The sequence below is a fragment of the Saccopteryx leptura genome, chromosome X, assembly GCF_036850995.1.
Source record: "Saccopteryx leptura isolate mSacLep1 chromosome X, mSacLep1_pri_phased_curated, whole genome shotgun sequence".
NCBI classification, from domain to species: Eukaryota; Metazoa; Chordata; class Mammalia; order Chiroptera; family Emballonuridae; genus Saccopteryx; species Saccopteryx leptura.
Window position 1 is genome coordinate 115,892,249 of NC_089516.1, and position 12,067 is coordinate 115,904,315.

The following is a 12,067-nucleotide window of genomic DNA, read 5'->3' on the forward strand; positions in this document are numbered from 1 at the left end:
GATCCTAAAGACTCACACACAAGAAGTTGGATTTTGTCCTGTAGGTTTTAGGAAACAATTAGAGAATTTTAAACAATGAATTAATTTATCAGATTTACATTGAGAAAGATCACTTTAAGATAAATTTGAGAAATAAAATCAATATATCAGTTAGGTGGCAATGTAGTCCAGACCAAACTCTTATGGGAGCCTGTCCTACAGCAATGGTAATGAGACTGGAAAGAATACAAAAGGATAGATCCTACAGGCATTTCTAAGTTAGAATTAACATGGCAAAATCCAAACTTTCTAGCTTCGGTGTTAGGTGCTTTACTGATAGAATTTAGGAGAATCAGGCTTTACAAGGAAGATGCTATACAGTATTTGGTTTAGAAATGTTTAACCTGAAAGTGTCTATGACAGAGGTCAAGAACCTATGGCTCACAAGCCAGATGTGGCTTTTGATGGCTACATCTGGCTCGCAGACAAATATTTAATAAAAAAATAGTAATGTTAAAAATATAAAACATTCTCATGTATTACAATCCATTCATTTCCTACTGCTCATGTTCATGGTTGCGGGTGGCTGGAGCCAATCACAGCTGTCCTCCGGAACAACACCAAATTTTTATTAGATAATGCATAACATACACGGGTCGTTGTATGGCTTTCATGGAATTACATTTTAAAATATGTGGCATTCATGGCTCTCTCAGCCAAAAAGGTTCCCGACCCCTGATCTATGAGACTATGAGGTGAAAATGTCCACCAGCAAGACTTGTTTACTTTCTCTCTAAAACATGTCTTGCATCCAAACTTTTCCCTCCAGCTCCATTTCTCCCAGCTTAGTCCATGCCACAACAATCTCTTCCCTGGGCTACTAGAAGAATCATCTAACCAATCTCCTTGTTTCCACTCTATTCCACATTAGTCAGTTCTCCATATAGCAGTTAGAATAATGCTTTAAAATTTTAATTCAGTCCTTATCACAGCCTACCTCAAAATCCTCCAATAGTTTCCTATCACACATAGAATAAATCCAAACTTTTTACCATAACCTACAGGGACCTACAAAATCTGGCCTCTGATTATTCTCCCAAGCTCATTTCCTACCAAACTCCTTTTTGCTCATTTGGCTTTGACCATATTGGCTTTTTTGTTGTTTGTTTCTATTCTTTCTGTTCCCATCTCAGTGAACCATTTCAGTAACTCAGTGAGAACCCTGGTGAGAATCTGATTATATAAACACAATGTGTAGTATCCATCGTGATAACTCTAGAAGTCCCAGACATCTGAAATTATTTGAGCAGGTCTAAGCAAGTCTCAAAAAAGATGCAATGCAGCTGGCCAAAGTCTAGAGAAAAGCAACTAAATGAACAATCAAATGCTGAGGCAGGGGCCAGGAAACTTCATAAAAAGACACTTGAAAACAAGGCATATGTTTATCATTTCTACCATGCTATCTTACCTCTGGTCAAATATTACTTTACAATATTTCTCTAGGGTTTTCATTTCTCAGGACCTAGCTCCCAACCAAATTGTAAGTTGTGGAGTCATTGCGGCCATGCTTCCTTTATATTCTCCAGAATATCTAACATGAGCTATAAGCATTTAGGGCATATTCAAAGGACCACCTGTTTAGAGATGAAATTTAATGGCATTAAATTCAAAATTCAGAAGGGCAAAGATGAGGAATATTTGACTTGGTAGAAAGTACTAAGAGAGCTTTTTAATTGAATTTATTTGGGTGACGTTAGTTAATAAAATTATACAGGTTTCAGGTACATGATTCTACAATACATCATTTGTATATTGCATTGTGTGTTCACCGCCCCAAGTCAAGTCTACCTCTGTCAGCAGCTATGCCCCCTTTACCCTACTCCGCCTCTCACATCCCCTTTTTCTCCTGCAATCCCCACACTGTTGTCTGTGTCTAAAAGTTGTTTTGGGTTTGGGGTTTTTTTTGCTTAATCCCTTCACCTCTTTCACCCCACACCTTACTCCCCTGCCCTCTGACAGCTGTCAGCTTGTTCTCTGCATCTATGAGTCTGTTTCTCTTTTGTTAAAAACTAACAGTTTTGGTTTGGCCTCAACTTGAGCTGACAGAGGGTCTCTATTCACTCTATTATGTTCTACACATCTCCAGTAGTGTTTTAAAATTGTTGAAAGGATGGATGAAAGACTAAATATGTTAGTGCAAACTCACGTAGCATTGATAGAAAATAATGTTCCAGTGACAAAAGTGGTCTTCATTTTTATTCTGTGTTTATCATATATCTGGAGTGCCAAGTTTATTTCTAGAAACTCCAATTCGAGACATTGCTAACTAGAATGTGCCTATGGAAGAAAGACCAAAATTGTGAGGGTTCTGGAAATAGTATTAGATGTAGGCAGAGCTAGCCTAATGAAGAGATGAGGAGGGGGCATAATAACAACCTCGCAATATTTGAAGGACCATCATGTAGAAAGAGGAACAGAATTGCTTTGCATAACTCTAGCAGATAATACTTAATGGTAGGTGTTATAGAGAACCAAATTTCAGTTCAGAATAAGGAAGCAATTTCTTATAATCATCAATGCCCCATGCTGGAGTGGGCTGACAAAATTGGTTGACCACTCCCTTCCAATTGCCTTTCTTTTTCAGGCAGGTAAAAGATAATCACATAGCAAGATAGTGTAAGGGAGAGTTCCGCATTGAGAAGAACAGTGAACTAAGAAAGTATTTTTCAAACTAAACTGCAACTCATTAGTGGAACCATGACATCAATTTAGTGGATTTTTTAAGTGAATTTTTAAGTGAATTAGAATAAAACCGAAAATATGAGAGAGCATCACACAAAGCAAGGATGAGTGTGGTTTTGAGAACATGGGACCAAGATTACATATGTATGAATGTATCTACTGGGTTGCAGTGTAACATGCTTTTCTTACTGGGATTGCAGTAAAAAAAAAAGTTTGAAAACCAGTGCACTGGGGCCTCTTCCAGTTTTAATACCTGGTAGCTCAAAGAAGTTTTATCTCTGTTGCAGAGGTCCAAAATTGCTGTTTATGAGAAAATGTGGTCTTACATGAAATCAGCAGAGCCATCTGTGTTTACCAAAACAACAGCAGACGGTGTGGCCCGAGTGCGAAAGTCCAAGGGAAAGTTCGCCTTCCTGCTGGAGTCAACCATGAATGAGTACATTGAGCAGAGAAAACCATGTGATACGATGAAAGTTGGTGGAAATCTGGATTCCAAAGGCTATGGTGTGGCAACCCCTAAAGGCTCAGCATTAAGGTGGGTGGAATAATATAACAATATCCGTGTTGTTATAGTATTCCACCTACCCTGATGCATTTTGTTGTCATTTTCTTTCTTGTGGATTTTGAGGTAACGTTTAAAAGTTTAAAATCTACAATATTCCATGGAGTTAAATAAGACGGTAAATTATGGTTTCATCTATTTAATGCATCCATTTTTTTTAATGTTCTCTCTCTGTGTTGTCCTCTCTGACTGTTTGTTGCTGTTTTAATTTTACAGTTCAACGGCTTTTTCAATTTAAATGGTAAAAGCCAAGTTTTGGTGCCATATGTGACGAATGTTAATTGCATGGATGTGGTGTTCTTGTTACCTTTTTTCTCAAAGACAATTTCCCCATCCCGCACACTTCAGTTTTGAGCAAATGTTATCCTCCATGCCACCTTCCAATATTTAACCCTGTATTTGCTGTACAGACATTTTTATAGCTCCACGTTCTGTGAAATTTAGACAATTTGTCCTCTTGTGCTCCTTTTTATACGTTAACGATTTCCTAAGCATTTGTGCATTTTCTTACAAGTTATGTTTTATCGTTTCAAGAAATGCTGTTAACCTGGCAGTATTAAAACTGAATGAGCAAGGCCTCTTGGACAAATTGAAAAACAAATGGTGGTACGACAAAGGAGAGTGCGGCAGCGGGGGCGGTGACTCCAAGGTCAGCCTCAATGTCACCACAACCGGGTACCCTTAGTGACGAGTAATCGGCAAGACTGTTATCTTATTACTGAGGAAAGAGCACAGACTCGCACATAAAGCGGAATGACCAGGTTATTCCCTGCCTGGCAGCTTTGGGAACCAGAAAGGCTTCAGGGCATTGCCCACATTTTTTGATCTAACTTGGGTTCCTTCTTAAACTCCCAGACAGAGGCTCCCTCTCCACACACCCCTTCCCTCCCCACACACACCAGACTGGTTGCTTTATGAAGGTCATGGTGTGAGTTTCACTGCTCTAGGCTTTCAAAAGCCCAAGGCTTTCCCTAAAACTGTCCCCCCTTGCCTCAGCTAAGTGGCATGAGAAATCAAATCCATCTATTAAGTTAGGTCACAGCCTTTTTTCCCCCTAAGGCATGATGTTGCTCACAGAGGTTGGTTGGTTGATTACAGTTGGCTTCTTCAATTATGTGTTTAAGTGATGAGGTACTGTTCTCTATATGTGATGACCTATTTAAGCTGGCCCCACTTAATTTGAAAGCCAAAGAACCAGCTCGGTTTCAAGTTAAATGGGGTCTTTCTTCAATAGGCCACTTCATATAAAGACTTTAAAAGGCATTTTGTATATTTAATCAACTGCGTCGCCTAACTGTGATACCTGTGTATATGAATTCCTGATTGGCTTCCTTAGCCATGTTCTTGGTTCAGGTAGGTCAAATTGTTATCCAGGCTGCCATCATGAGAAAATTCATCTTACCTGGCATTTCTTTGACTCCTTAATGCTCTTCAAGGCTAGTAAGAACGAATAGCCTTTCTCCAAGCAACAAGAAATGGAAGCAAGTTCAGACGCTATGATACCAAATGATGAAAGGACACATTGGGTAAGTACAAGAGAGGACCTGAAAACAGAATCCTCCATGGCCCGAAGGGCATGAGAATTATATTGAAGCATGTAAGATCGGCTTTTGTACAACCAAGAATCCATGAGCATCTTAAGGTGAAGAACAGTGTTTCCTAACCACAGACCAACAGACAGGCAAGCCAAAACTTTTCTCCTTCAAAGACAATGGTTATACCTCTGCTCCTCTCTTTCCCTCTTCATTCCTCGGGATCCTGACAGAAAAGTTAGACTACAGTATAATATGGGTATAGAAACACTAATACAGACCAGTTTCAAAAATTAAATTTAAGAATAACTTTCTTCAGCACATGATCTTACCAAGCATTGACAAATTCTTTTATTGTAAAACCTTGATTAACCCGAACTCACCTAACCAGTACCCTAATTAACTGAATTTAGCACCCCCTCAGTACTCCACACTGATGAGAAAGCAGCAATAGTACTAAAAGAAAAGAGTGAAAGGGACTGATTTTTTTTTAATCTCTTGCCAACAGATGACCTGTGGTCAGGTCACATTCAGCTCTGTCTCCTGTATCTTCTGTCCATATGGATTGACCCTCAAACATTAGAGGCTGCTTCCTTGAGAAAAGAAAGTGGATACAAGCATTTTGAGAAAAGTGTTACTAGCCAAGAATAAAACAAAATGAGTATTCTTATTGAAAATTCCATTCATCCCTTATGGATTCTAATTAATCAAGGTTTTATTGTGTGTCAAAAAACAGAAACTTCACTTTCCACCTATATGAACTAATGACTTTGACAGTTTAGCCAAGCTTTTGGCCCATTTGAGTTTTGGAATGGCTAGCCTGATGCCTAGAGTATTTAGCACCTTCTTCCTGGTCTTTTTCTCATGTTAATAGCAGGCCACGGAGAAACTAAGTATATCATTGTAATGAGTTGTGGGATGAAAATTGAGCTGGATTGGATACAGTGTTCTGAGAAATCATCATTCATACTCAGCATGGTTTAAAAGGAGCTATGAACTTTGTCAAGATGACTCTAAAACATCCACATGATGCCAAGTGCCCAGAAGTTTCCAAATAACCAAATGTTTGATGTTACATACAAAAAAAATCTACAGTCTTGGCTGAATTTTCACTTTTTACTCAGATGTTTTGTTTGGTATCATGAAGATCCATACTTTAGACCAGCTATTTACTAATCACAGCCAGCAATCAACTTTTTTTCTCAGCTGATACTGCTGCAAAGTTTTCAAGTAACTTAATCGCCAACCTACGATTTCCAGATTATACGATTTCCAATATGTAAATAGAAAAATATTTCAGTAGATCTTAAATGTTTTCAACTTCTTTGACCATAGTGCTACCTGCCAGGTATCCTTCAAATCACTTTTCCAGTCATTCCTCCAGCAAACCTTTTGAAATAAATCAATCATTTTCTCAATTATGGATAATAGTATGATCAGTGCTTTATATCCAACAATTGCTTTTTCTGTTTCTGGATTACCAAGGAGTTTGCCTTTTTCTTCTTCCTTCTTGCTACCTGCTGCTTTCTGAGAGTGAGTGAGAGAAGGGACAAGAGATGAACTTCATTCACAGTTTTACCGCTATTTAGTGGTGATGCCAAAAACAAATCAATAGAGAAGGTAGAAAAGGCAGTAAATCCTCATTAATTTGGAGCCTTCTAATTTATAATCTGTGATAAACTGGATAGGGGCCAGTCTACAATCTAACTTTATATTATCAAGGATGCAGCCAAGAGAGGTTTGTTAAGCAAATGAAAGTTTGGACTAGATTGTCAGTTAAATTTTTCCTTAAGAGAACGAAGTTTTTTCAAATGTTGGAAGCATTTGTTATATATAATCATATTCATTACAAATCTGTCTGCTAAAGTAGTGCTCACAAAGACCTCCACTAAAGCACTGTTTTATAGTGAGTTTTGAATTACAAAGTAGACTTAAAGTAATAAAACTGTCATTCTTCAAATGGATTTTGTAATTTAGGACTTTTTTATTCAGACAACTCTCCCCCTTTGTTAGTCCAATTAGTGAGGTTTAACTATATTAGTAAAATGGCTTGAGAATTACATTTCTTTATTGTATCCCATCCTCAGTTAACATGACAATTGATTGTTGAATATACCATCATCTCATAGAGAAAGTGAGACCCAGAGATGGTGATGACTTTGGGAAAGTCACACAGCTAATGCTGTCACAAATCTCTATAGATATTCAGAGTCACCTCTAGTGATAATATTGTAGGTAGCAACTTTTCACATCTAACCATCCAATGAGCAATGGGAATCTGATTGCATCTGATATTATTTCCATAAAAATCAAGTTCATTCTCACTACTTTGGTTACAAGGCAACTGGCATATTTAAGCCTTTCTAGCCCTCAGTACTGATTACTAAAAATAACAGTAATCACAAAACCTGACATTTATGAGTGCTTTTACTTTTTCAAAAACACTTCCATACCTATTACCTCTGAAATCAGGAGAGGGAGAAAAACCTATATTACTTACTTCTTTGTCTGTCTCTTGCAACCTTTAAGTAATGATAAATAGGCAATTATGTTAAATTGTTGACTTTTACCCCCTGGCATGGGACATTACACATTCTAAGCTTATTCTCAGAAAGTTACTAGTTTATGGAAGGAACCTGCAACTTTTCAGGCTGTTTTAAATATATATGCACATGGTTAAACTAATGAAATAAATATTTTTCTTTTCTATTCTTTTCTTTTCTTTTTTGAATACAATGAATTAATACAAGGCCAGTCACAGAATTGACTTCTGAGCCAGACCTACAGGCTAGAACTAAACTACTTCTTGATTTTATCAATTTCTTAAACCAGAGCTAATAAGGCCCAAACAAATAGGACTTGATCCCTTCCTGATGGACTGTAGATACCAAGGCAAAAATCAGAAAAATTAGGCTATAGTTTGGGAGTTTTTAGCATGAAAATTACTCTTTTGTTTTAGTGCTTTATTGCAATGTACGTGCAAATGTGGTAATTATTAGTGAGTAGGTTGTTTCAGCGACAAACCCAGATCACCAGGGCTTTGTGACACAGCCAGTGAAACTCTGTTCCTATAAATCACAGCAGAATGGGGATTTAGGCTCCTGAATTATCACATAAACACATCAACCTCCCTCTGTCATCTCAAACTTTCAAATTCTTCTGAAAGAAGCACCACCATGCTTCATTCTCTTAATCTTGGGTAAAGGACACCTGCTTAGCTTTCCCGGTGTATCCTTACTTACTAAAGGGGATCTGGTCAATGAAACAAGCTATTTTTGACTGGGCAACAAGGCATTATAAACCCTGTCCCACCTCACCCTAGAATTGTCCTGGCTTTAGTTCTTTTTTTCTTATTTTAATGAGGTGACATTAATCAATCAGGGTACATATGTTCAAAGAAAACATCTCCAGGTTATCTTGGCATTCAGTTATGTTGCATACCCATCACCTGGCTTTAGTTCTATCTAGGGATTTAAATAGACTCCAGTGTCCATATTTTCTAAACTGAAAATCAGCATACTTTGTGTGTTTTGGGGAACATTGGAACAGAATGTTTAGACAGGATCATTCTGAACCCCTTGACTGCAATGAGAATTGTAGCATGTGTTCCTTAACTTGTAAGGCATATAGGGAAGTAAAGGATGAGGATATAATATGCAGTTAAACTTCTATTAACTAAATAAATGATAGGATAATTGTTATGATTAATAGAATATTGATAGAGAAATGTAGTTTTATTATCTTCAAATATATATATTTGAAGGGAACTTGGTTTAATAAATTCAAAACATAGCTTGCAGCTAAAATTAGTTGTGTTTCCTTTTTTTTTTTATAAAGTTTTTTTTTTAATTTTATTTATTCATTTTTAGAGGGGAGAGAGAGGGAGAGGGAGAGAGAGAGAGGAAGAGAGAGAAACAGAGAGAGAGAAGGGGGAGGAGCTGGAAGCATCAACTCCCATATGTGCCTTGACCAGGCAAGCCTAGGGTTTCGAACCGGCGACCTCAGCATTTCCAGGTGGACGCTTTATCCACTGCACCACCACAGGTCAGGCCAGTTGTGTTTCCTTTTGCATGAGTACTTTTAAAGTACCTAAAAAGTTTGTTCTCTTAAGAAATTTAAACACAATTCTCCTCCTTATTATTATGAATCTTTTTTTTAATCCCACACATTTGCTTAACAAGTCTCCTATTGAAAGAAAGTGAAAATATACATTTTAGGGCAGACCATCTCCAAATGCCCTCGGCTTCTTATTCAGTGGTACATAGATGAGCAAGGTGATACTGTGTTTCCCATATATATAAATGAGATCCTCAGTTTTCTGTGTATTTCTTCTTCTTCCATGTTTGTCTACAATTCTCCTCTCCTATGCCACCATCTTTTAACCACTTCTCTTCCACACCCAGAAGTCTTTGACATTTTGGGCCTTGAATAATGGATGTGAATCTGCATCTGCCTTTTACCTACAACAGGATGGACCTTTTATTGGCAGGAGCCATTCCTAAAGGTAGACATTTTGGATACCCAGGGTTAAAATGGATCCCAATGACTCTTTATTGACACTGTTATATGTGTAGGCAAGAATCATTACAGATCGATGGCATTTCGTGGGTCTTAGAAGAAGTTCCCATCAATCACCAAGACTGGTTTGGGATCGAAGAGTAGGGTGAGTATATTATGCTCTTCATTGGTTTGCATGTCTCTGTGCTGGTGCTGCTCCTGGAAGTATGAAGAACCTGACAATTTTCTTTTCTGGTAATTACTAAATTGCTCCTTAAACTTACTCAGATATTTCTCCCAAGAGCACACTCTCACTTTCTCTCAGTGGCTGCTTCAAGCAAGGGACCTCTTTGCCTTAAGAACTGAACCAATCCAGTGACTGCCAAAACAATTGATTTTGCCAGATGGTGTTAAATACATTCTACCACCCGAAAAAAATTGTAATACAAAAAATAATAATAATAACCTTTTTTAAAATTAACCCATTCGCCCATTCTAGTGATGTTTTAATTTTTAAAATGACTCTGTGGCCTTAACATGGTTTCTATGATTAAGACATGATTATTTGCCTTTGGTGTTATCCTGATAACTTGAATGTGTTTCTTATTGACAAATAATGACCAAGTGTCTAACACTAGAGCTACAGAAAGAGCAGCAGGAATAAAAATCCTGAAGGTAAGAATGCTATTATACAATTGCCAAGAGGAAAGATATCATTGCAGCAGCATAGTGAAATGATATATGTCTATGCCCTTCTGCTCCTCTATGACCAAAACAATTGGTTTCTTTTTATTTAGAGAGAAGGTTATAGAACCACACTCTCTGAAAGGTAGGGCAGTCCAAGGAAAAGAAACATGAAAGATTTGAAACAATTAAAATGCATTCAATGAGGGTAGGAACTGAGGGAGGTTGGTGGAGCAGGGTGGGGGCAGATTTTTTTTTTTTTATGGAGAACAGTCGAAATCCGTTATCTTGCCTTTCTAGAGAGCGGTATAGCATTTGGCCCTTGGCACATGAGGTAAATCACTATTGGTCAAAAGTAGCAAAAGTGTGGTTCACATCTAGATTCACCTTAAAGTTTAAATTCATCTGGCCTTGGAACAGATGTTTCTCAAAATATAAATATAAGGCAATAGCATACTTTACATTTAAAAAATAGAGATTGAATAAAAGGGAGAGACTGACTTTGCTGGTTTGTCCTGTTTAGCATCGCTGCTGGAAATGTAGATAAGTGAATGCTAGAATGCACGCTAGAAGAGGTCAGTATGCACCCTAGCTTTCAGATATGATATATAGGCTCCATTTGTTGCAACCTACTGGGTTGTAACCTGAACTGATTATTGTTCCATGGGTCATAATCAAGGGAAGACTACTGAGGAACAAAAGAGGGTGCTGGCACCCATTATATTAAACTCTCAACGAAGAGTCAGGGGAATAAACTAGATTTTTCAGAAATACATGTCATGTCAGTTTCTAGTAAAGATCAGTTTTGTCTGTCTTCTCAGTCTATGCCTCTTTTTGCTGTGCCATTAGGAAATCTGAAGAAAACACACTTATAAATAATAAAACCCAACCAAATTTGATAGTTTGAATTTTTAATTGATTTTAAAACCAGTGTTCAAGTGAGTCATATCAATGATGTACTGGGGGAAAGTACATAACCAAAACTGGGTTCTCCAAGAGCTTAGCATCTTCCCTTAGCTCCTTTTGTCAGGGAAAATTGAGTAAGAAATCTTCCCAGACAAATTGGGTTATGTGAGATAGTCCACAACCAATACACATTTTGGATTCCTGTTCTAGACGGAGAGGTGGGACAAAGGCCCAGTTAGGTAGAAATCCATCAACGGAATTCACAATTTGTATAATCTAAGGGTCTATCACTTTGAATTTAAGAGATTATCATTTAGAAATGCACTGGCTTTACCCGCATATCTACAAGTGACTTATGGGGCTGCTTCCCTAGCATAGATGCTCATCAGTAGGTTTTTATCACTAGCATTCTTAGGTCCTTAGAAAAATGATTCACAGCTTTCAACTCCTAATGTTACATGCATGCATTATTGAATTTGCTCTTTGCACTTATATTAAATTATGATCTCATTAGCAAGGAGTTAAATAGGTTTGAGCTACATTTGTGAACTACATAGATATAAATACTCTCTTAGGGGGAGCTGCTAGCAGCTAAGCACTGCATAACTCTGCAAATTATTGTAGCTGCTCCTGTGAAATGAGGGTCATCGGGGTGGCTAGAGTCCAGTAGTGCCAACAGTCACATGTGCATGCTCCCCAGTTGTGGAGAAAGCTCAGGCTTTCTCCAAAGGTAAAAAGATTGAAATAACTTCAACCCTCATTCTCTTAGATTCTTGTATCCCAAAACCCCTATGAAAAGAAATGGATAGAGGTTTTTATAAAGGGCTCCAGACACTAGTACAGTGTAAGAACTATTTTGAACTATCACAGCTTCCAACAGCTAAGATATAGAGAGGTGAATTCTTTCACTATACAGATCACAAGGTAACGTAGATAAAAGAACATAAAGGACCTTAGAGTAAATTTTTTCATCCAGCAAAGACTCTTCTCTTGCTTAGCCATCAATTGGCTTCAACTAAATAAATCAAGACCTACCTGGGCAGAGATGTTTGCAGTTACCTATCTGTATAGCAGGTCCTCAAATATGTCATTTCACTCAACATAATTTCATTATAACAATGAGATGCCATAAGAATTTAACTCTTGTTTATATCAATTAGCCTTT

At 37.6% G+C, this 12,067-nt stretch overlaps 1 protein-coding gene across 4 annotated transcripts in view; it reads left to right on the plus strand.

Annotated features, from left to right (window-relative positions):
• The window catches only part of GRIA3 (glutamate ionotropic receptor AMPA type subunit 3), a 435,245-nt gene that overhangs the window by 406,141 nt on the left and 17,037 nt on the right, over positions 1–12,067 (plus strand). For 3 of the 4 annotated variants that reach the window (XM_066356601.1, XM_066356602.1, XM_066356600.1), the window contains one exon: positions 3,009–3,256. In XM_066356601.1, the coding sequence (XP_066212698.1) occupies positions 3,009–3,256 (248 nt within the window). Of the gene's footprint in view, positions 1–3,008; positions 3,257–3,817; positions 3,933–12,067 lie in introns of all 4 variants that reach the window. The other variant, XM_066356603.1, reaches the window with a different exon arrangement.